Source organism: Sus scrofa, chromosome 1, assembly GCF_054392235.1.
Source record: "Sus scrofa isolate SSC_HxYL_T2T_F1_AM1 chromosome 1, Sscrofa_HxYL_maternal_Yorkshire_Landrace_v2.0, whole genome shotgun sequence".
Classification (NCBI taxonomy): Eukaryota; Metazoa; Chordata; class Mammalia; order Artiodactyla; family Suidae; genus Sus; species Sus scrofa.
The window spans coordinates 241,444,384-241,466,439 of NC_139383.1; the positions used below are offsets into that span (position 1 = coordinate 241,444,384).

The 22,056-nt window shown below is 39.6% G+C and overlaps 1 protein-coding gene and 1 long non-coding RNA gene across 3 annotated transcripts in view; one reads left to right on the plus strand and one right to left on the minus strand.

Annotated features, from left to right (window-relative positions):
• Positions 1 to 676: 676 nt before the first annotated feature.
• Positions 677 to 22,056, minus strand: part of GNAQ (G protein subunit alpha q) — a 305,513-nt gene continuing 284,133 nt past the window's right edge. The window contains exons 7-8 of one of the 2 annotated variants that reach the window (XM_085011742.1): positions 11,625 to 11,778; positions 677 to 5,970 (exon numbers count right to left, since the gene is read on the minus strand). In XM_085011742.1, the coding sequence (XP_084867868.1) occupies positions 5,780 to 5,970; positions 11,625 to 11,778 (345 nt within the window). In that variant the 3' untranslated portion in view covers positions 677 to 5,779. The remainder of the gene's footprint in view (positions 5,971 to 11,624; positions 11,779 to 22,056) is intronic. The other variant, NM_001038623.1, reaches the window with a different exon arrangement.
• Positions 18,030 to 22,056, plus strand: part of LOC146407072 (uncharacterized) — a 34,373-nt gene continuing 30,346 nt past the window's right edge. The window contains exon 1 of the long non-coding RNA XR_014823066.1: positions 18,030 to 18,107. This is a non-coding gene — a long non-coding RNA (uncharacterized LOC146407072). The remainder of the gene's footprint in view (positions 18,108 to 22,056) is intronic.

A 22,056-nucleotide genomic window follows, 5' to 3' on the forward strand; every position in this document is an offset into this window, starting at 1 on the left:
GTACTCTGAAAGACAAAATTCTGTAAACATGGGCTGGGCTGCCAAGGAGCAGGAACAAATCTTACCTCTGTTACAGTTTCAAGTCCCAAATAAGCACCCATTTTCTGGAGCAATACTGGGTGCCAACACCCCAGTTTCACAAACTTGCGAGAAAAAGGAAAGTTAGTTTTTAGCTGTTCCCAAAAAGCCTCGATGTGTTTCTCCAAGTCACAGACTTAAAGGACACCTACACCAAATCATTCCCAGCGCTGAGAGGGGAAACTCTCAGAGGCCTCTATCTCTGAGGCCTGTGTTCTTTCTGCTGATGAGTGATGGCCTTAGGGTGAAGACAGGTGGCATTTTAAGTCTTTATTGAGCAGCTCTTTAAACTTGTTTTTACAGTTGTTTACAACTTAAATTAGGGCGAGTGTTTTTTGAAACAAATTTGACAAATACTGTCAAAATGAATGTTTTCACAAAGACGTATTTCTGATAATATTCAGAAAGGAAAAGATATTTTTTGCTTAAAAACTATTGAATCTGTCTACTTTGAGAAATGGATGTATAGTATAAAGTATTTTAAAGAAAGAAAGATTTAATCCTGATATTCCTTATAATAAAAAACATTCTGGGAGAGGCTTAGACTCCAACTTCAAGAGAAGGAAGACTCAAGAATGAAGAATACTGTGGTACAAACTTATGGCCAAAAATACTGTATTTTTAACCAGCAAGATCATTGGGGCATTATTATACAACATTAGGTGTTTTTTGCAAAACTAGTTCCCATCCCCAAACAATAGACAATACATGCATTTGAATGACATTTTAAGAACAGTAAATATGGTTCTTTTAAATACTGCAAGTTAAAAATGTTTTCTGACAAAACTCTCTAAATACATAGGTCGAGTAAGGGTTTCCAACGTGATGACAGATGAGGAATCCAGCAAGTTGGATTTAGAGAGTTGTTTGAGGAAAAGAAAGCCACCAAAAACATGTGTTTCAGTCAAGGTAACCTGAACAGAGTTACATAGTAATTTCCCATCTTTCTTTTCTACACTTAAAAAATGTTCTACTGAAGAATATTTTCTTTCCTGTTGCTTTTTTTTTTGGTCTACCAAAGCTTATCTGTCAGAATTCCTTTATTCAAGTAAGACTCATTTCTACCCAGTAGATGTCTTTGTAACATGAAAATGTCATCTACCACTGGGTTGGAATCATATGGGGAAACGGAGGCTATGTGATCAATAAGGGAGGGAAGAAAATTAATATGTGAGCACCTACTATGTGCTAGGTGTGTATGAAGACTTGGAACAGATGATTCTAGAGGCAAGGGGGTTATTGAAGGGCACTGGTAGTTGGGAAGACAGCAGGAAATGGTTTGTGATGCTGTGAGAAAAACAAATGACAAGCTGAGATTGTACTAAACTAACTACCAAACAGGTGTCTGGCTCCAAAAAAATTCTCTAGCTAATCATAGACAACTAAGCCATTTCTTTTCCTAGTTTGATGGAATCAAAATGAAATCCTAAAGACAGTGTTACCTGCACAGATCTATTAACGCTACATATGCTGGAGATACGTAGAGATAAACATACAATATTACTAGTTTTAATTTGTGTGTTTCTAACCAAAGATAAAACTTTGGAAGAAAATATGTATACCAAGCACACCTGATCTGTGTCAACTGAGATGCTGTCAATCACCAATTAAGTGGTTTTAAACCCTTATTTAATTTTAAGAAGAGCAGCACTATACGTTACAATATTTGGGTACACTTTATTTTTATATGGGTTAACATTCTGCTATATTTCATTTCATTCATTCTTTTTGAGAAACTGAAAACAAAGGGAAATTGAGGGTGAAGATTATTTCCAACCAGTATCTGAGTCTTGCAGTCTCTTATTATGCAGCCCTTTCTTCCCATTATTATTATTTTTTGCAAATAGTCATTTTTGACCCATATCCAGCATAAATAGCTTTTCACTGATTCCTAACTTAAGACAACTAAAATTTACAATCATGTGGCAGTATAAATTTTAAAATTACAGTTCATACACCTTGACAATCAAGAGAGTCTGAAGTACAAAAATTGTCCTTTAACTGAATTACCTTTTTTTAAATATTAGACCTGCTAGTTAATCTACAAAAAATACAAGTTTCAGATGTTCTTCAAATACCTTTTGTAGATGTCATCTGCTAGTAAACAACATATGCAGGTTTCTAGAAGATTTTTTCCCCCAGTCTACTCATGACATTCAACAGAGCTCTTTATATGAAAATGTATTTAAAAACAAACAAACACTTGGAGGGGAAATGTTTATTTTTTGAACGGGTGTGTCATTTCCCTTTGTTTCAGATATGAGGCACAAACTCCTGAATTTAAGCTCTGTAAGGCATAGTACAAACCTCCAATTTACAAATAAGGGATTCTCTGTGGGTTGGAACTGCCATGTCACGCAAAAAGGGAAAAATCATCTGTAAACTGGTACACAGCAATGTGTTAAGTGAGTCATGAAACGGCTGCTTGCCTTGGCCTGTGGAAGAAAGGTTTCTGTGTCTGTGTGGTTGTTTTTGAATAAGACATGCCCAAGTCACCATAAAACTCGCCACGGGCCTCCATTACCTAGAGCATCAACAAGGAGTCCAGCGACACAATGCTTAGAATGCTTGCAATCACAATATAATATAAAGCATGAGTAAACTTTGTTTTTATACAAAACTGAAAAGAATCCCTTCCCGCCCCTAGCCCCTTCAATAAAACCCCAAAGAAACAAAAAGGAAAATCCTTTAGCTTCGACTGACTAGTGTGGATACAATTCGGTTTCTAGGCATCACTGCAGCTAGGGTGATCAATTTTTTCCTTTCTTAAGAGAAGGGAGCTTGTCATGCACCCTAAGATGAACAGTGAAGCCACAAACCTCAATTCTGCATAGCAATTCCATCCCAATTTCATAAAGATGAATATAACAATCTTTCCCTGTTTTGCTCAGCTTCTTCGAGCTTTGAGATCAGGTTTAATTGACTATATCTACTATAGCTCTATTAAATAGAATATCTTGATTCCCTAAAACGGTAACACTTATGATCTTGTGATGAGGTTGTCTCTATACACACTGTAGGCCTTCAAATGTTGTTTACTTTTTTTCTTTTTATTCTTTTTTTTTTGTTTTTTTTTTGTTTTTGTTTTTGTTTTTTTCTGCACCAAATTTAAGATCGCCCTTTCAGGCAAGCAGTGGTCGCTAGCTGTTAAAACATTTCCTTAGTGGATCACAATAGCTTCTAAAACCGCCTTTCTAATAAAGGCCATCAGAGAGGTAATACTAAACTGTGCATTTGCCAAATAAGAATATGAATTGTATAAAAGCTCATATTCCAATCCTAAGTCAAATGGCAAAAGTTCTACAAAGTTGGTTTCCATGTTTGTATAAAAGCTCCAACTGATTTTATGTATTTTGCTATGAAATTACCTTTGGGTCTTATAATCAGTATACCTCTACTCAGGAATGTGCAAATGATTTTATATAGCACGATGCTAGTACCGCTCTGTACGATAGTAAGGTGTTTTTTTTTTTTTTTTTTTTTTCTTTTCTAAATGGAAAAAAAAAAAAAAAATCCCTAGTCAGAAATAAACTGACAAATTTACATTCTCCTCTCTTAAAAAAGTAAATAAAATAACATTATTCAAAATGTGAATTAGCTATAAGACATACAATACAATTACATAGATACATATCAATACAGCACATTCAATCTGCCAAAACATTAATGATTACAAAGCCAGTATGGATGATGCAATATCAAGAGAGATGTATGTACAATGATTAGAGCATTCATAATTGCACTATACCTACAGGCAGTCTGTTTCTTAATTAAATAACAGGTGCTTTCTGAGTAAGGAGAAAAAAAAAAAGTAACCTGTGTAGTTTGAGGCTGGGAGAGAAAAGAATGGGAACATTCCATTACTATTTAGTAACTCTGGTGCTCATCTGATAAGCCATTACTTTTCTCCTTCTCCTTTGTTGTTCCAAAAGAGTGATTTATATGAAAGTTTAGACTCATGCCAAATAGTATTGTAGTTAAAATGAGACCAGCATCATGGCCTAATTCTAACTTCCCAGCAGGTTTAAAACAATCATCATTTATTAAATCATATTTCAACACAAGCTGCTTGACAGAAGCTCATCAATACCTGTGCTGTGTTTTTTTGCATTGGTTGAAAAATTGCACATATAGAATTTCAGATCTCTTTGTAACTATGTTCAGTTATATAAATACATATTGTATAGAACAGAGAGGTTTCTTTTGAGTTTCAGTCCACAAATCTTAAGTTCAACTTAATCAGTCACCAGTTGAAGAAAATCCCAAAGATGGTAAACTAGCAGTAACTTCAGATTCTGCAAATGAAAGGTGTCAGAATAATACTATCTGCCAATGTTCCTGGCAGACCTACTTGACCTTAAAGAACATAAAGAGAGTAAAACTGGCTTCAAATGAAGAGAAAAAAAGCAGACCTCATGGTCTATCACATAGGACATCTTTTCCACATTGTAGATTTAGACGCTCAACATGGAATGTGGACACTAAACAATGTGATTTTTAAGGTCAAAGTAAAGGATGGAGCATGAGAGTCAAATTTACAGTGAGCAACTGTTTGGCAATTGGTGTTTCAGGTTCATTCTCAGCCAAACATTTTAGGCTTCACAGTCTTACTCTCCTTTATTTTAGGATACTGGCTTTTGTTTTTTGAGTTCTTATTAATTTTTTTTTTTTTATAAAAAGCCAGCTTTGGCAACACATACCCATCATAAAAGTCATTTAAAAATTGTGGCCCAAACACTAAGAAGAAAAAGGGAAGAAAAGTTTGAATCGAAGGAAAAAAAATTAAGAGCAACCTATGAAAAGGATCTGGGTAGCAGCCTTTGGGGTAATGTAGTGTCTGTTGGCATACTTTTTTGGCATCTGCAATTTGAAGAAGGGAGGGTGAGGGGAAAAAGAGGGCAAGGAAAGGAGAAAGGACAATGGCACATGGCATTTTAAAATAAAGGATTCCTTCTGTGTGTCTGTGGCCTTGCCTTACTGACTTCTGTATGGTTTGCTGAGCAAGCAACTATGGCTGGAGACAGGGAAAAGAAGAAAAAAAAAGACATTTAACCATTAGATGGGCATCCATTGTCCCAGCCCAAAGTGAGGCAAGACAATATATTTATATTGAAAAAACCCCTCTATATGTGTATCCAGAACAATACATTGAAAACTATGGTATTAATACTTATAATCCTTCAGCAAAAACTACAAACTGTTAAATTAAGCTGATGTTGATGGCTTGAATTGAATGACATTGTCCTGACTGTATCATTCGAGAGGAAAACTTGATCAAGAATGAAACCAGGATAAAGGCCATTGTAATGTGGGAAAAAATCAGGAGGAAGGGACAGGTTAGGACAAGGAAAATCAGCTTCATTTTGCTCAATAGAAAAGAGAGAGAGACAGAGAGGAAGAAACAGCTCTTATCTTTGTGAGTGCATGACTGAGAATTTAAAATACATCGAGTCACAAGGTTTTGCCTAAAAAAAAGAGAGAGAGGAAATGTGCTGGGACTGTACTTCAGCATCCTGTTTTTCCTCTGAATAGTTTAAATAAAATTATAATATTTACTACACACTCTGTGGACAGTTGCACACAGAGTCCAGGACGGCAATAAATTAGTATTATGCAAATTGTTTTCCACAGCAATACAGTCCCTCTTGTATCGCTTCAATAGCCCACCAGGGAAGGGAAGGGCGGTGTCGAGGAGGCACAATTAGACCAGATTGTACTCCTTCAGGTTCAACTGGAGGATGGTGTCCTTGACGGCAGCAAAGACAAAGCGGATGTTCTCGGTGTCTGTGGCGCATGTGAAGTGGGAGTAGATAATTTTGTCACTGTCTGGGTTCAGGTCCACGAACATCTTCAGGATGAATTCTCGAGCTGCCTGGGCATCTCGCTGGGGTCCTGTTGGCCAAGGGAGGAGAGGGACATTTGTCAGCTGATCAGGTAATGCATTTGCTCAAGAAGTGTTCGCGGATGCTCACGAAGACCTCTGCACTGCAGGTATGACAGCTTACACCTTCCCCAACACTACTGTGTAAAACTGATGCCCTTTGTCACTTTATCTGCCCATCTATCCATCCATCCAAACATCCACAAAATGTGACTGGCTGAAAATAGGCTGATGGCTTGAAGGCCAGGCTAAGTTTGGGTGACAGGGAGCCCTATCTTTGGTAGGAGTGTGGGATTAGCTTACTTCTGTTGGACTGAGTTAACTGTGCTGGTTCCAGCTGCATAATAAGCCTGCATACAATAAAAGAGCCCTAGGCTCTCTTGTCAATCTGCCCCTGTGTATGCCCCAAGTCCATAATGGATCACTTTACATTCTTCAGACTGAGATCTCAGAAAACTTGTTCCTTAAGGTCAGGTCCTCTGCAGCCTCGCTTTTGGTGTTTCTGAGCATACCACATTTATGTGGTATTCGATTCACTACCTGTGATGATTTTAAAAGTTGGTTTATATTTTTCCAGGGTCTCATGTGCCAAGCTCTATCCTAGATGTTTTAAAAAAAAGGATTATGATACTTTATCAGGCTATATTATGAACTTATTTAATAATTTAGCAACAGATTTTTAGAGATGACACCAAAATCACAGTCAATAAGAGAAAAAAAATCAAATGGACTTCATCAAAATTAAGAACCTTTGTGCATCAAAGGACATTATTGAAAAATGTAAAAAGACAACCTACACAATGGGAGAAAATATTTGCAAATCACATATCGGATAAGGGGTATATATATCCAGCATATACAAAAAACTCCTACAATTCAACAAGACAAACAACCTGATTAAAAGACAGGCAAAGGACCTGAATAAACATTTCTCCAAAGAAGATATACAGGTGGCCAATAAGCACAAGCAAAGATGTTCAAAAATATCATTAATCACTAGGCAATCTAAATCAAAACCACAATAAGATACTGCTTCACATCTAGTAGAATAGCTATAATCAAAAAAATTTGGAAAACAAGTATTAGCAAAGACATGAGGAAATCTGAACACTTGCGCATTGCTGGTGGGAGTGTAAAATGGAAACAGTTTGGTGACTCCTTAAAAAGCTAAACAAGAATTACCAGATGAACCAGCAATTCTATTCCTAGGTCTATATCCCAAAGAATTCAAAACAGGGACTCTAACGGATACTGGTACATCAATTTTCATTGCTATATTATTCGCAACAGCCAAAAGGTGGAAACCCAAAGATCCATCAACAGAGGAACACATAAACTGAAGGCAGTATATCCAGTCAATGGAATATTATTCAGCCATAAAAAATGAAGTTCTGATAGATGCCACAACATGAAGCTTGAAATCATTCTATCAGGTAAAAATAAGCCAGACCCTAAACAAATACTGTGGATTTCCACTTACATGAAGTATCTAGAATAGCTACATTCATAGAGACAGAAAGTAAAGCAGAGATTACCAGGGGCTAGGAGGAGGGGGAGGTGAGGAGTTATTGCTTAATGATTACAGAATTTGAGGTGGTGATAAAGGTTTGGAATAATGAAGTTAAATATAGCATGTGAATTGTATCTCAAGAGAGCTAAGCAAAAAACAACAGATCTTGGTAAGTGTATTAAAGCTTAATGTTGTAAATTAAAAGCAATAGCAAAGCTCCAACACCTATCAGGGACTGAGCATCTTTTTTCTTTTTTTTCGTCTTTTTAGGGCTGCCCCCATGGCATATGGAGGTGTCCAGGCTAGGGGTCAAATTGGAGCTGTAGCCGCTGGCCTACACCACAGGCACAGCAATGTCAGTTCCCAGCTGAGCTGCGTCTGTGACCTACACCACAGCTCACCGCAACACCACAGCTCAAGGCAATGCCAGATGCTTAACCCACTGAGCAAGGTCAGGGATTGAACCTGCATCCTTGCGGATACTAGTCAGATACGTTTCCGTTGAACCATGACGGTAACTCCTTGAGCATCTTTCTTATGTGTGTCTTTGTGGCACTATACATTTGCATTGCTTCTCCCCCCCCCCCCCACTTAATTCTATACCATGAAAGACAGTAATGTGTATAATCTCTGTTCCTCCGCTCTTGGAAGATCCTCTCAAGATCCAGTTTAGATTTTTTTTTTCTTCTATCAATATTGCTATCTACTGATTGGGATAAGGAAAGTTTTGAAGATTCTATAGAAGGCCTGCAAATTCTAACAAAATGGATCATGAGTTTCAGACAGCAAACTTGAAAACTTCTCAAACCAACCTTGTTGCAAATAAGCTTATGTTGTCAGAAGTCTGGAAGAGCCATGAAAACAGATTATTCTCATTTGTACAATTTACAAAAAGAATGCTTGAATTTTTGACTTAAGAGCCCAGAATTAAAGTTTCTATCAATGATTAAGGCTGGCATCATACTGAATAAAACAAGTGCCACAAATAAAAATATGTTAATATATATAATTAATATCCTAGTTTATTCAATGTATTACTGTTACCTTACTAATTCCATAGTAATAAAAATATTTAAAACTAGGACTAATAGATTATTAGAATTGGTGAAGCCTCTCATGTTCATAAAAGAACACTATCTTTCTGGCTTATGAATGAATTGTGTACTTATCCTTTTCGGCAAAGAAAAATCTCTCTTTTTTAACTCAAGTATATCAGAGTAGGACTCAAGTTCACTGAAGAGCACTTGGAGTCTGCTATGTTTTTAAGCATAAATTATGTTATTTGAATAAATATAAACTACAAAGAAATCATTATAGTCATCAGAGCAGGAACAGAATTCCATGGTCTCTATGAACAATTTTGCCATTCAAATCCATGTGGAAATGGTAATTTTCCTTCCTGAAGAGAAATACAGAAATGGCATTCATTATGATTAAGACCTTGTAAGTGCAGAAATGTGGAAGTGTGAAATTTATAATACTATAAACATGTTTGTTATGAAAACATCACTGAGGAGAGGGCCTAGAATTTTTTCAGTCTTAGCTCATCTTACAAGGGCTTGAAGTCTCTTGGAATGACAGCTGCATTTGCTTTATGAATAAGAAAAATTAGCGTCTTTTTTTTCTTTTTCCATGGCTGTGTTTCCTGTGGGCCTTATGTGTATTACTGGGGGAGATGGACAGTAAAAAACACCTTCAGATGTGAAGACACTTGGTGCTGTATGTGCTGTGTGCTGCCTCATGCACCACGAGCCTGCTGGGTCTGCTGTGTGTTGGGGACCGGGGGGCAAGTGCAGCATGAAAACAGGCTGGCCTACAGGCGGGGGCTAGGTCTGGGTGGGTGGGTGGGGATGTCCTTTCCCATCCATGAGTTCTCGGCGTATGTTGAGAAAAATTTTAGGATCTCTCCTTCCAGGCATGGGAAGCAAGCTCATGTGTTTGGGGGTAAGCAGGTGTCTCGTGCCCATCTTATTTCGACAGACCTTGTGTTTAAAGAACCAGCCTGCTGTGGGGAAGCCAGTGAACGCCACGAAGTTCCCCTCCTCCACACTTTCCTTAGAAGCACTGAGGACTGCAGGCTCGAGCATCTGTAACTTGGTGGCAGGCCAGTGGCAAATTAAAAGGAGGACAAGTGAATATACTGTCTAGGCGAGGCAAGTATTTGTTTAGAAAGGAACCTCAAAGTGCAAAGGAAAACATACTTAGATAGAGGATGAGAACACACTGCCAGCAAAACCACTACCTCTAGTACCTGATAATATCCCCACATGTTTCTATTTCAAGCTAGGAACACTGAGAATCTACTAGATGTATTTGAGAAGGGAACTTCAGTTCACTAAACATGTAACGTTTCCCTTCCGAGAGCCAGTGCTAGACCCAACATATGTGGGATGAAAAGATGAGTGAAACTCCATCCTTGATGTGCTTGTATCTTCATCGGGAGCTAGGAGGCTGAACTGAAGATTGTTTTCAGGTAAGTCCCTTTCTGAGGGGGTTTTGAAAAGTACAAAAACACTGCTGAACTGACACCCGTGCCTGATATCCTATGGTGATAGTAATTAAAAACAAACAAAAAAGCAGCCCCGTTCTCTTGTTGGTTCTGCTCCATCAGAGATACTTTGGGGTTTGTGCTCTTCTCTGTGCCAGGCACTGGTGCTAAGTGATTTATGTATGCGATTCGATTTCTTTTTTACTCAGGAAGAAACTACGTGGTTGAATAAACTTGTCCAAGGCACCACTGCCAGTAAGTGGCAGAGCTGGGACTCTGGGACTTTCAAAGCCTGTCCTCTTACCTACCATTCACCTAGATCCGGGTTTGGCAAACTTTCCGTTCAAGGACCAGAGAGTAAACTTTTTCAGCCTTGTGGGCCATCTGACCTCTGTCACAACTACTCCATTCTGCTGTTGAAGCATGAAAGCAGTCAGATAGTATATAAATGTGGCTCTCTTCTTTCCTTTCCTTTCCTTCCTTTCTTGGGATGCATCCCGAGGCATACAGAGGTTCCCAGGCTAGGTGTCGAATCAGAGCTATAGCTGCCAACCTACATCACAACCACAGCAACGGATATCCAAGCCATGTCTGCGATCTACACCACAGCTCATGGCAATGCCAGAATCCTCAACGCACTGATCAAGGCCAGGGATGGAACCCACATCCTCATGGATACTAGTTGTATTTGTTTCTGCTGTGCCACAATGGAAACTCCTAAATATGGCTATTTCCATAAAACTTTATAAAAAGAGGCGGCTGGCCATAGTTTGCCCTTCTAATCTAGACTTGAGTTCATAGTCTGGGGAGATGTGTGTGGATTCTGCACATAAGTTCCTACACGGCGGTGGCTGAGACTCTCTGACCTGAGTGGCTGGATATGGATGCATTTTGTTACCGATCTTTCAACAAGTATGTCTCAGAAGGGGTTGGGTGTCATGGCAAGTCATTCAGGATTTCACAGTCTAGTGTTGAGGAGGCAAGATTTCTTTATAAGAAGGAAGTAACTAACATAAAGTCGCATGAGTACCAAAGTGGGTGCTATAGACAGAGCTTAAAGGATGGGTGCTATCGCTAAGGATGATGGGACTGTGTTGGGCCATGAGGCCCCTCCAAAGTAAATATTTCCTGAATAGTCACTGTGTGTCAGGCGTCATGCTAAAATGTCACCCATATGTTATCTATTATAGTCTACAAAACCGAAGTTAGGTGTTAAAGCCTAGAGTAATGTCATGGCTTTACAAAAAGAAAATTGCACAACTTGGATCTGAATCAGACCATGGGCTCCTGACTACACAATTCTGTTCTCTCTTCAGAAAGAGGCAGAGGTAGACTGCTACCAAATGAAAGGGAAATAAAGAGGGAACTCTAACAGTTGATACAAAAGTAGTCAAATCTATGGGACTGTTTCCTCCTGTGATGTAACAACAGAAAACAACTTCATCTATGTTTTGAAATAACTACAAGTTTCAGCAGTGTGGGGGAATGAAACACTGCAGGCCATTAAAAGACAGGACGGATGATGATCTGGACTCCATCATTTGCAACATGCAGGCTTCTGGGGGCAAAGCAAGTGGCAGAGCACTGCTGTGTGTCAGCTGTGGTATTGGTCTTAGGACGCAGAGTGTGCCCCTGGCAACTGGGCTGGCTCAAGAGTGCAGACTTACCGTCGTATTCTGGGAAGTAGTCGACTAGATGGGAATACATAATTTTCTCCTCTAGAAGATCTTTCTTGTTTAAGAACAGAATAACAGAGGAGTTTTGGAACCAGGGATACGTGATAATTGTTCTAAACAGTGCTTTGCTTTCCTCCATTCGGTTCTGAAAAAAAATCATCAGAAAAACAAGGTGTGAGTTACATCATTACTCAGTCTGTGAATTATTTGAGTCCAACCCATCTTTGGTATACATTCAGTTTTTGTACCAGCTTTTTGTCGGGATTTATATGCAAAAGGCTCAGCAGCACTATTCATGAGGCAAACTCTCAGGCTGACCAACAGAAGGGAATAATAATAATAAACATCCAGTGTAATAACTCTTCAGATTGAAGAGAATACTGTATCTGGCATAATGTCACAAATGTCCACCAAGAATTACTCATTCACAGCCAAATAATTAAGATCTATTAAGAACTAAGCAGACTTCACTTTGCATTTCTTAAGTTGTATGTACTTGGGGCTTCACAATTCGTTGTATTTCATGACAATCAAAACAAAGTGACTTCACTCTTTGCCCAAAGTGCATCTATATTTTTAGAATTATCTCTATCTACCATACAAATACACACACACACACACACACACACACACACACACACACACACACACACACCCTGAGCAGGAAACACACAGAAAACTATTTTTAGATCATACATTTCCCTGTTTATCAGAACACACTTTCTCCCTATGTTTCACTATACTTTTCATACAAAACTGTGGAGATACATATAGTAATTACCGTGGAGATACATGTAATATTTCCCACCCCCTCAGCATCTGTGAGAAGGTGTGCTCACCCAAAGCTGTCTAGTCAAGCCAGCCTTGGTAGTAGGAAATCTCAATGGATTCTCAAGGAATTTGTCAGCCGGCTCATAGATATGAAGATACTAACCAAAGTTACTGCTGACTCAAATCTTTCCTCTTAAAAAAATGCAGTCACCAGCCAAAAGCTAGACTGCCTTCTAGCTTAACCCACAATTCTTTACCAGCTCTTCGTCTACAGACACACTCGCTTTTAAATCATTCCTACCCTCGGGTCTCAGACAAAGGCAGCAGATTTGGAGACGCCTCCCCGACTCTGGTGCATGGGCATGCTTCTTCTCAGACACACAGAGCACGCTCTCCAACCCTGGCTTCATTCTACCCGCTGTGACTGAGTCTGGGGCAACGGAAATGCCTGCTGGGAATTGAGCCCACCTCCACTGGTAACAGGTGGTTCAGTAGTTGAAGCCAGAACATCCTATTCTCCTGGTATCTGGGCTGATTCAAGGCCAGACTCTGAATCCAGGCTTATGTCCCTCCAAGTAACTACTTCCCTGGTTTATAGTCATCACTGTAGTAAACAGCTCAACCGGTCCAGTCAACCCTAGGATTTTTGCTAGGAACTCTGGAACAGAGAGCACTGCTTTCATGAAGAAAGTGGAAGAGGAACTTGGGGCATAGCAGAAACATCTTGAAACAGGGAGGAAAAAAAACCAGGTCCTGCTCACTTGGTTTTAACTCCTTGGTCAAACCCTGCTGGAATTTGGGTTATGCCTCTGGATTTTTTTTTTTTTTTTAAAATAACATCAGCCAATTAAGAACCCTACACTTTTTAATCTAGTTTGAACTGTGTTTTTCTGGTTCTTCTTATATATAAAGTTCTTCTAATGGATACAGCTGGATCCACCTCACTGCCAGACTTTTAAAAGGAAATGAATGGATAATGTTTGAAGGATGACCATGAAGATGAGGGGTTCAAGCTATTAACACACTGTGCTCAGATTCTGCCTTCCTAATGTAGAAGGTGTCCTTAGTGTCACAGAGTACTTACAAAGGCCAGGCAGGCTCCTCTGGGTCACCCCCTGACTGCTGCTCCAGGAAGTCTCCCAGAAACAGAGTTCAGCAAGCACAACTTTCTAGGTCCTGAATCTTTCTTTCTCTTTTCTCCTATAAAATGTGCCAATTCAAATCAAGTGGAAAAGGCCCACTTTTCAAAAGGAGATCTTTACCAAATCTGGTAAAGCCAATCATCATCCATCTCTCTCTTTTTCTTTTGGCCACCCTGAGGCATATGGAGTTCCTGGTCCAGAGATCAGATCTGAACCACAACTGTGACCTACTCTGCTGCTGCGGCAATGCTGGATCCTTTAACCTACTGTGCCGTGTGGAGGATCGAACCTGCATCCTGGTGCTGCAGAGACACTACAGATCCCCTTGCGCCACAGCGGGAACTCCATCATCCATCTCTTTTTGACTTTTACACTTCATGCCTGCCATTGCTGAGATAATGAAATACTGAGAAAATGTGAGACTGATGGAACAAAAGTTTACTTCATTGCTCAAGGGACAGTGTTTATTTCTCTGCACACGTTTCTCTTCTATACGAAGGACATGCCTAGCCTTTACAAATAATATTTTTACTATCTATCTACATGCCTTTTGCTGGTTGTCATCATCAGTGATAAAATTTTAAGCCTGGAAACAATATGTACTGAGAAATGATGTCTTGGAGCCTGAGGTTTTAGAGGTTGAAATTTTCAGGACTGAAGGAAAGCAAAGGCCCTAATAAGAACTAAGAGAATTAAAGGATCTAAAGAAGCTTAATTAGACAGTGACATGCCTGACAGGAGGGAGAATTTTCTTTTTTCCTTATTTACAGCTAGAGAAATTCTAGAAAGTCATATTGTCGTCTTCAGAGAAGGCTTTTCTAAAGGATGGGTATGTACACCGTGGCCTCAACCAGGGAGCCTCCATCAGCAAGACTCCTCGTTGTAATCAGCATTCTCCAGAAGGCACATGATGGGCTCCCAAGGGATGGCCCTATTTAGGCCTTTTCCGGTTGGAATCCTTCAAGGGTAAGTGGTATCCTGTCCTTTGTTTGCCCATCACTCAGCAGCTACCTGTTGAGGGCTTGCGAGATGCTGGAAAGGGTGTGTTAAAGCAGGGCCTGTGTCCCGGAGGACAGAAGCAGACAGGATGTCAAAGTGTAGTTACAGGCTCATAAGATGGGCCCCTAAGAGTGGTTAAAAAAAAAGAGGTACTGGGGGTGGGGGTGGGGTCCATCACACAAGAAGGAAAGGTTTCATTGGGGAAGGTTTTAAAGTAAGGTAATTCTAAGTTGAATCTTGACAGATAGAGGAGAGATTATGAGGAGGAAAGGAGGGCAAAAGCGAAGGAGAATTGAAACCCAGGACCTGCTGAAGAGATCTATGAAAATTCTGTAAAAAATAGTTCATGGAGGCTTCTGATCTCTGTAACTTGGGCATCAAGTGGAAAAAATTCTCTATTTTGAGAATGTAAAACATCTTGTGCTCATTTGCATCCTACAGCGGGGCCAGGAGGCACAAACACGCTCAGTTCATGTGCGCTCCAGTCCATTACTCTTGAAATAAACTGCCGGCTGTCAGGGGCTGCACATTTCCAGTGTTGGCAGGTCATCCAATAGGAAACTCCATCAGACATCTCAAGTGCAGCTCACTGAGACGTGATTATTTGCCTGGAGGTAAGAGCCCGCTGCTTTTCTCTTGGCTCGTGTGCAAGCCTCCATCTTATCAAGGAAAAGACTGGATCCAGTGGACATGGCCAAAGACCCCAGTAGGAAGCCAGCTTTCTTCAGGCTATGATTTGACCCAAATCTCTACATAAAAAATTACCAATGGGCCTCACAGGGCAATATCTCATGTGTATACTCTTTGCAGTCCTGAGTGTGTGTATTTGCTCTCTGACATGCTGGTACATCCCTCCAGCAAAAGTTAGCATTACATCAGAGATCTGAACATCTGTTTTCATAACTTTTGCAACTTCTTATTATTTTGCCAATAAATACAAGTTCTCTCAAAACACCCTTATTTTCTTTGCAAAGAACACAATTTAAATGAGAGCCTTAATTCATGTACATAATAATGTACATAATAAAAGTCACCTACCTGCTTGCCTCTCCCTATTGCTATTTTCCCCTCTTACAATTCCTTGAGAGGCAACATTGATTTCTATTTCCCAAATGATCTAGAATGTAGCCATCTAGGCTTTTTATTTTTTTCTTGGCTGCCCTGTGGCATATAGAGTTTCCAACCCAAGGACCAGATCTGAGGCTGCGTCTATGGCAATGCCAGATCCTTTAACCCATTGTGCTAGGTTGGGGATGGAACCTGCATCCAGGTGTGCCCACAGTGGGCACACCTAGAATGCAGCCTTTAAATGTCAAATCAGACACTTAAGCATGCAGACTGTTGAATCACCACCGAGGGCCTGATGGTCACCTACTACTTGTCCTCAGCTGTTAGCTGAGGGTAGGACTTACCCCAGAGAAACTAGAATGCAGCTTTCCAGGGCTCAGAAATGCCCTTTGGTATCAGAGCTGCATATGGTCTGAGTGATCCACAAACTCACTAATTGATGCCAGAAGCTGGTCAGGTGGCTGTGATTCTGTGTTCACAATTTTGTGATTCTGTGTTCCCTGAGCTTTCTTTTAAAAAGTCCAAGGCACACACTCGACTTAAATGAGAGAAGTCCACAGACAGAGTGGCTACTGTAAAGTAACAGACTGTTTAGCAGAAGAGAGTATCTTATCATGTCATAATATTTAAAAATCCAGGACAGGTTAAGACATCTGCTGGCCACACAATTACACTCAATATTAATGCCTAGCTGCTTATGGAGCTGCTTCTATATACTGCACATGGTGAAAAATATGCAGCCAATGTATGCCACACCAGGTACCGTTTTTACTAGCACCACTTCTATTTCTGAAATTGATGAGGAAAGGAGATTGCCAGGATGTAGGTTTTTATGCTTCAGGAATTCATACAACACTGCATTTTAAATACCACTCTTCGCTTTTAATTGCTGTGAAAAGCTTCACTATTTCTTCTCAGACATAACTTATTAAAAAATACCTCATAAACTACTTCATTAAAAGTCATTATTTTAAAAGAGCAAGACTAGTTGACTTTTAATGTAATGATCCAAGACAATGTAAAATTTGAATCAATCGTTATTATTTGTAGCTTATCAGACACTGAAAATGTTGAAAAATTCATCCTTAACAAGGACTCAAGAACATACTCTCTCAGGTATTTTATTCCATTTACATACATCAACTGGGTAAATAAATTCAACCACTCAAAAGACTAACTCCTAAGCCTTATGAAAATAAATTTGCAAGCCTAGTCTGCATATTTCTTTCTTCCTCGATTATTTAGGAAAAAGCTTGGTGTGTTTGACTGTGTATCTCCAGCTGGATCACATTGTTATGCGTCCTCTCTGACATCAACACACATTCAAAAAACATTGTGTGTTGGGGCTCCTGGGGGAGGCAGGAGTAGGGAAGAATGGGGTCTGTGTGCTCCCTTGGTGAAACATGGCTCTCCTTTGAATATTCTTGTGACCTTAGGCAAGTGACTGAACCTCAGCTTGCTAATATCTCCCAGGTTAGGCAGATAGAATGAGACAATGCAAGATGAGTGCTTAGCTATGATCCCAGACATAGCTTTCTATAGTCACCGCCATCAGACATGACAAAAAGACTCTGTAAGAACCCCTTGGTAAGGTGACTGCTTACCTCAAATCTTTGGCCAAACTGTAAATCCAGTAAAATATTTCTATTTCCTGGAATTGCATAAAATTAATCGATCTACAATTTCAAAACCAGGTATATCTGATTTATAAAAAACTGGAAAATCATCCAGTGCCAACTACTCACTTAGAAAATGTTTCTTTCTTAGGGAGTTCCCGTCATGGCTCAGTGGTTAAGGAATCCGACTAGGAACCATGAGGTTGCGGGTTAGGTCCCTGCCCTTGCTCAGTGGGTTAAGGATCTGGTGTTGCCGTGAGCTGTGGTGTAGGTCGCAGACGCGGCTTGGATCCCACGTTGCTGTGGCTATGGTGTAGGCTGGTGGCTACAGCTCCGATTGGACCCCTAGCCTGGGAACCTCCACATGCCATGGGAGCGGCCCTAGAAAAGGCAAAAAACAAACAAACAAACAAACAGAAAGAAAATGTTTCTTCCTTAGTTTCTCCATGTGTTAAGGGGCGGCATCTTCAAAATCTCTAAAAATGTTCAATACTCAATAATCAAGCCACCCAAGATGGCTATTCTCTTGCTCTCTGTACCTCCCCTGCCTGACCAGTCCCTGCCTCACCTATGCCCTACTTACCTGACTAACCTGCCCTCTTAATCAGAGTCTCATCAGTAAAAGCCAACATGCTTGCCCCAGGCCCCCAGCCAGGACTGTTCTAATCTTGAGATCAGAATATCTCCATTATGATAGTTTTATCACAGAGGCCTCCAGAGAGGGGCATCTGGTTTCCCTGGTAACTGATGAGTCAACCTGACGTCAATTCCCCCTATAACTGGTAACCTCCCCCTTCCCCTGGTAGAGAAGACTGCTGTCCTGTCCAGCCTGCCGTCCACGGTGGGGAGTCGCTCCAGGACCCTTGTGCTTCAGACATGTAAGATCCCCCATCCATTAAACCAGTGATGTCACTGTCACCGACTCTGGGTTCTTTCTTCCATCTTGAGGCTGGATAAGCACAAGGCTTGCAGGCCTATGGGGTGTAGCCCAATAACCCTCAACTCCAGAGTAAACCAAGAAAACAAGAGATGTAATAGATAAGCAGAGTGGATGGAATGAGAAATAATTAAGGATGGCTCCCTAGCCATCCCACTTCTGCTATCCAAATCGGACAACAGGAACAGAAATAATAAGGATGCTAACTAAATTTAGCTGGATACATATCATTTCCTCCATAATTTTCTTAGTCTTTGCAAATCTTTGCAAGTGATTATTTGAGATCAAATTTGGCATGCTCTCTAGGCTTGAAGACAACTCCTAAAGGTTTTAATATTACAACTTCTACCTATGTATGAATCAGTGTGTTCTACTGGCACAGGATGTTTAGAGAAGCCAAGAAATACAGCATATTTGCCTATACCCTCTAGGTCTAGAGTTTCTAGCAGAGGGGAGGTCACAAAGCAGGCAGGCCCTTATGAAGTGAACCAGAGGTTGTTGTAGGAGAGGAGTGGAGGAGGGAAAGAGGAAGGCAGAAAGAGACAGGGGTGGGTGGGTGGGTGGGGGGGCAGGGCAGGGAGAGCCCAAAGCTCTAGTATCAGCAATAAGAAACTTGATGCATGATGTAGAAAGCCACAGGCTCAGAATGTAGAGAAGACAGAAAGTATCTTTAGTTCAGTCAAGTGACCAAGCAGCAACCTCCTTTCAAATACTATTTCATAGCACATTGATCTGTTAATTTAGCCTCGGCTCCATAACCTACTAATTGCATGCTTACATGCCAGTGAGCCAAAGTCTATCCTTAACATACATGCATACATAAATTCCTCCTCTTTTCCCATGACACTCCTCAGTTAGCAAGTTAGGAGTCAGATATGTAGTGCCCTGAGGAGTCACGTCACTGACTTTTCTATTCGCTGACCTTCTGCCCATCTTTCCCACACTCCAGCCACACCTCAAACTGAAAAAGGATTCTACAAACTACACTAGAGCTGTTAGCTTGGAGCCAAGTGTCCTTGAATGTCAGCTGCTTTTGTTTCGCTTGTCTGTTTTCTGATTCTACAGTTGATGAACAGTGACCCGGCCCCACTGCTGGAGGCTTTGGACAAAGAGCAATAGAAATAGGCTGTGGGAATGTAGACGTAAGGGATTAAAATGAAAACAGTCGTGGATGATACAACTAAGCTTGGAAGGTGAAAAAGTCCAAGGAAGATCTGACTGATCTATATAAACCAACAGTACATCAGACTGAATCTGAGCAAATTCCTGGTGTGTTAGGCCAGAAAAGTCTAAGCCTGGGGAAAATAGGAGTTAAATGAAATTAACTAGTAAGCAATTTGGTAAAATATCTCTTTTGCTGACTTTTTTTTTTTAATGGATGGTTCAAGTCTGGCCCAGAAACATGAGACTGCCTAATTCTTTGGCCAACACAAGATGTTTTGGATAAGAATTTGGTTTGCCTTGTGTCCAAAGAGATAAGCTCAAAAGACTTGTATGAACTGCATTTGTGAGCCCTCCTCAATGGAGGGACTACCTGACCTGACTCAACCCTGATCTTTCTCTCTCTCTCTCTCTGTTTCTTTCTCACACATACACCAAAGTTCTTGTCATTAAGTATTGGTTTTGAAGCCCCTTCTCTCTTCTACCCTCCCAAAGTGCAGAAGGATCAGACAGTAGCTAAGTAGGTAAAAATGGAGAATTAAATAGGAAATAAGTTTGGAATTGAAGGACAGCAATAAACTGATCACATGACAAGAAAATTAAGGAAAAAAATAAAATAATATTGGCTTGTTTCCTCACAAGGAATATAAATTCTAAAAACAAGTCCCTTGTAAAATGAACCTGGTGCATTATGTATTCCTAAGGCTTCCCCCCCCCATTCTTAAAAAATAATAATTTGTCATATAATTAACAGGTTTTTTTTTTTTTCTTTTAGTCTTATTTTCAGGAGCAATATATGAAAAATTTCAGACTGTGACATGTATTTTTAGTTATATGAATGTTATTATTTATATGGTTTAATTATATTAGTAATAATAGCTGATGTTCATTAAGTGTGTATATACACCAGACGTTGTTCAAAAGCACTTTAGTGTGTATAAGGGGTTGGTAAACTTTTCCGTAAAGGACCAGATAGTAAATATTTTAGGGTTTGCAGGACACACTGTTTCTGTTGTAAAAACTTAAGTTTGCCCATGCAGCAGGAAAGCACATATAGACAATATATAAATGCATGAGTGTGGCTGAGTTCCATTAAAACTATTTGAAATTTAAGATTCATAGTCACTTTCATGTGTAAGGAAATATTATTCTTATTTGGATTTTTTTCAACCAGTTAAAAATGTAAAAACCAATCTTAGGTTGCAAGTCATACAGTAATAGATGATAGGGTGGTTTGGGCCTGAGGGAAATTAGTCTGGTGACCCTTGGTATAGGACAGCATTTAATTTTCACAGCAATTCTAAGCAGAAGGCATTGCTGTGATTCCTATTTTCTAGGTGTCGGGGGCGGGGGGGGGGGTGCTGATAAAAGGCAAGTTAAGGAACATACCTGATATGTACTTATATGTAACTATTCAAATCACTAGCAAAAACACATATGAAAATAAAAGCAAAAATGAAGTTTCCCCTATATAAATTGGTTAATATCTTCATTTCCTCCCTATTTACATTTTCTAATTTTTAGTTAGATACTAAGTTTCTAAATTTATTTACCTTTTCTTCCCCCTAGGAAAAAGTATTTATTTATTTATTTTTCCACAGCATGTAGGGTAAAAAATGAGAAAGACATTCAATGTCTTAAATCATTTGCTTCGTTTTCAGCGTCAGGGTACTATTTACCCAGATTTTGTAGACATGTAAAAATGCCCTTCCAGGTGTTTTAATACCATACATCTGGCATTTTAAACCAATATAATTAATATGAAATAGTCCTTATTTGAAGATGGAGATATACTTTTCACGTTAAGTATCTTAAAAAAAATAATTCCACAAACATTCTAAGTTAATAAGACACTACACTAAGAATCTAGTGTGGTTTTGCTTTGTCCTGCTTTTACTCTCTACTCCTCCAGAAGACTAAAGACACCAGGGAGGGAAGGCAGGCAAAATGAACATGAAAAATTCAAACTGAGCACTCAGCTGCAGTTTATGCGTCTACTAAAATATACGACTATGGGATTTGGGGGTAAACTTTTGGCTAAAATTCTGTTGTACACATCATCTGCAGTTTTCAATGATTTATTTGATCCGTGTTCTATTACCAGCACTTTTATTTGACAGTGCACACTAGAACAGGTCATGACACCTTTTAAAAGCAATGTTTACTGTCTGCTTAAAAAAAAACAAAATCAGTATCCCCACCTTGAACGACTTTTAGTAGGGACAAGAAAATCACCCAATGACTTTCACCCTCCCCTGTGGGCCAACGCAAAAGATCCCTCCTTGGAAAACTATGAAGTACTCAATTATGCTTTAGACTAACTAAACTTTGAGAAACAATGGGCTCCTCCCCTTTTTAAACCCCAGCATTCTGTATAATGTGCACAGGACTGTAATTAACAGAGAAGGTACAAAGGATGTTATAAAATTTACAAAAAGACTAAGTATTATTTTTTCACCAAAAAGTATTAACTACACCAATGAAAAAACTGAAAGCTGGCTGTAAACTGTTAAAGTGGAACGTTTCAATACTTTTCCCTAGAGAAGAATTTGGTTCTTTTTGCTCTTCATTCTGACAAAAATAGTTGATGAATGATTTTTAAACATTTTAATGAAATGTTTTTATTTTTTTATTTTTATTTATTTATTTTTTGCCTTTTTGCCATTTCTTGGGCCGCTCCCGCGGCATATGGAGGTTCCCAGGCTAGGGGTCGAATCGGAGCTGTAGCC